General features: G+C 29.8%; 1 protein-coding gene across 1 annotated transcript in view; it reads right to left on the bottom strand.

Moving 5' to 3' along the window:
- The window catches only part of LOC117169943 (POC1 centriolar protein homolog A-like), a 16680-nt gene that overhangs the window by 5505 nt on the left and 9506 nt on the right, over positions 1-1669 (bottom strand). Inside the window, exon 3 of the mRNA XM_033356453.1 lies at positions 535-694. Within this exon, the coding sequence (XP_033212344.1) occupies positions 535-694 (160 nt within the window). The remainder of the gene's footprint in view (positions 1-534; positions 695-1669) is intronic.

Below are 1669 nucleotides of genomic sequence, written 5' to 3'. Positions count from 1 at the left end.
GTTGGCTTTGTCATAGGCCCTTCGGTTTGATTCTAGAGGAATCCAAACAAAATCTATATATATATATATATATATATATCACTTAAATTAAGCCTATTTTTCGACTTGACTTTAAATTTAAACCTATTTTGTTCCTTAACCAAGATTCATTTGTCTTCAGACAAGATTGTCTTTCTTAAAACAAACTTTCTTTTTGTATTAAATATTAAAGGAAAAATGAACAGAAAAAACAAAAAAGGATCACTACTTTTCACCCTAATAAAAAAAGTGTCATTGGTATTTTCTTAAGCAATTGTTTTCGTAGAATATAATGGAGGAACCGTTTTGTCCCAGAAAAATGCATACCATATAATCTTTGATTTTTCAAAGACAATGATTGTTTTTTCCTTAATTTTGTTAGTCTTGTCATAAATTGTGTAGTGCTTGAAAAGATGCCTAATTTAAAATAAAAAAGTAGAATTATAACAATTTTTTTATGAATCTGTTTTAAAATATATTAGCTCGTGACAGCATCCGACGATAAGAGCATCAAACTTTGGATGGTATGCAGAAGAAGGTTCCTCCTTTCTTTTACCGACCACACAAATTGGGTGAGATGTGCGAAATATTCTCCAGATGGGAGATTGATAGTATCCTGCAGTGATGATAAGACGATTAAATTGTGGGATGTAATTAGTGGTCGGTGTGTGAGAACCTTTAATGAAATAAAAGGTATGTAAAGCCAGTAAAACACTTTTCTTGTATACAAGTTTCTTATTTTCAATAGGAACCCGAAGGAAAATCCGGATATTGGCGATAATTAGTTTAGCAATATATCAGGTGCACATAGCGAATTCCTGGTCGTTTTGTTGTTATTTGACATTTTATGTGTTTAGATAAAAAATGTCATATCTCTGAAAATTATTAAAGTTTTGAAAATATTTTTCCATATTCATTTATAGAAGTGTAATATGCATAAAAAACTTTCTACAGTACATTTTTTATCATTGAATCATTTTTTTCTGGAATCATACAGAACTAACTAAGAAAATACAGTTGGTTTTGAAATTTTTCCAATTAGGCTATTAGCTTAGTTTTGACAAAATTCTAAATAAGTACAAAGTTTTCATCTGTGTGTACGAGTGTTAGTAAGAGCTTTGATGGGATAGGCAGCGAGGGGGTCTCGGAAGCTGTAGGTTTTCAATCTGAACCGCAACCTCACACACAAGCGCACACGCGCAAACATCCTACTTAATAGAATTTTCTAAACCAATAGCCTAATTAAAAAATTTCAAAACAAATTGTCTTTGTCTCAGCTAGTTCTATATGATTCTAGAAAAAAATTCTAAATTGATAAAAAATGTACTGTAGAAATGGCTTTTCATTAAAAAGCTATCTTATTGTTTTTCTCGAAAACTATTAATTAAACCAACATACACTATTAACAAAATTTGTGTATACCACACTTCTTCAAATGAATATGGAAAAATATTTTCAAAACTTTAATCATTTTCAGAGATATGACATTTTTTATCTAAACACATAGAATGTGACCTAAAATGGATGCTCACTATCCTCTTCGGATCCCAGACTGAATATAAGTGATGCTGTTTTCAATGTTGTGTAACTTGAATATTTAACGTCTTTGAAATCTGAACACACAAATTCTTAAATTAGTATTTATTTAAAA

Source organism: Belonocnema kinseyi, chromosome 3 (genome assembly GCF_010883055.1).
Source record: "Belonocnema kinseyi isolate 2016_QV_RU_SX_M_011 chromosome 3, B_treatae_v1, whole genome shotgun sequence".
NCBI lineage: Eukaryota > Metazoa > Arthropoda > Insecta > Hymenoptera > Cynipidae > Belonocnema > Belonocnema kinseyi.
Note: the sequence above shows the minus strand (reverse complement) of the source record. Positions and strands in the feature narration are given on the sequence as shown.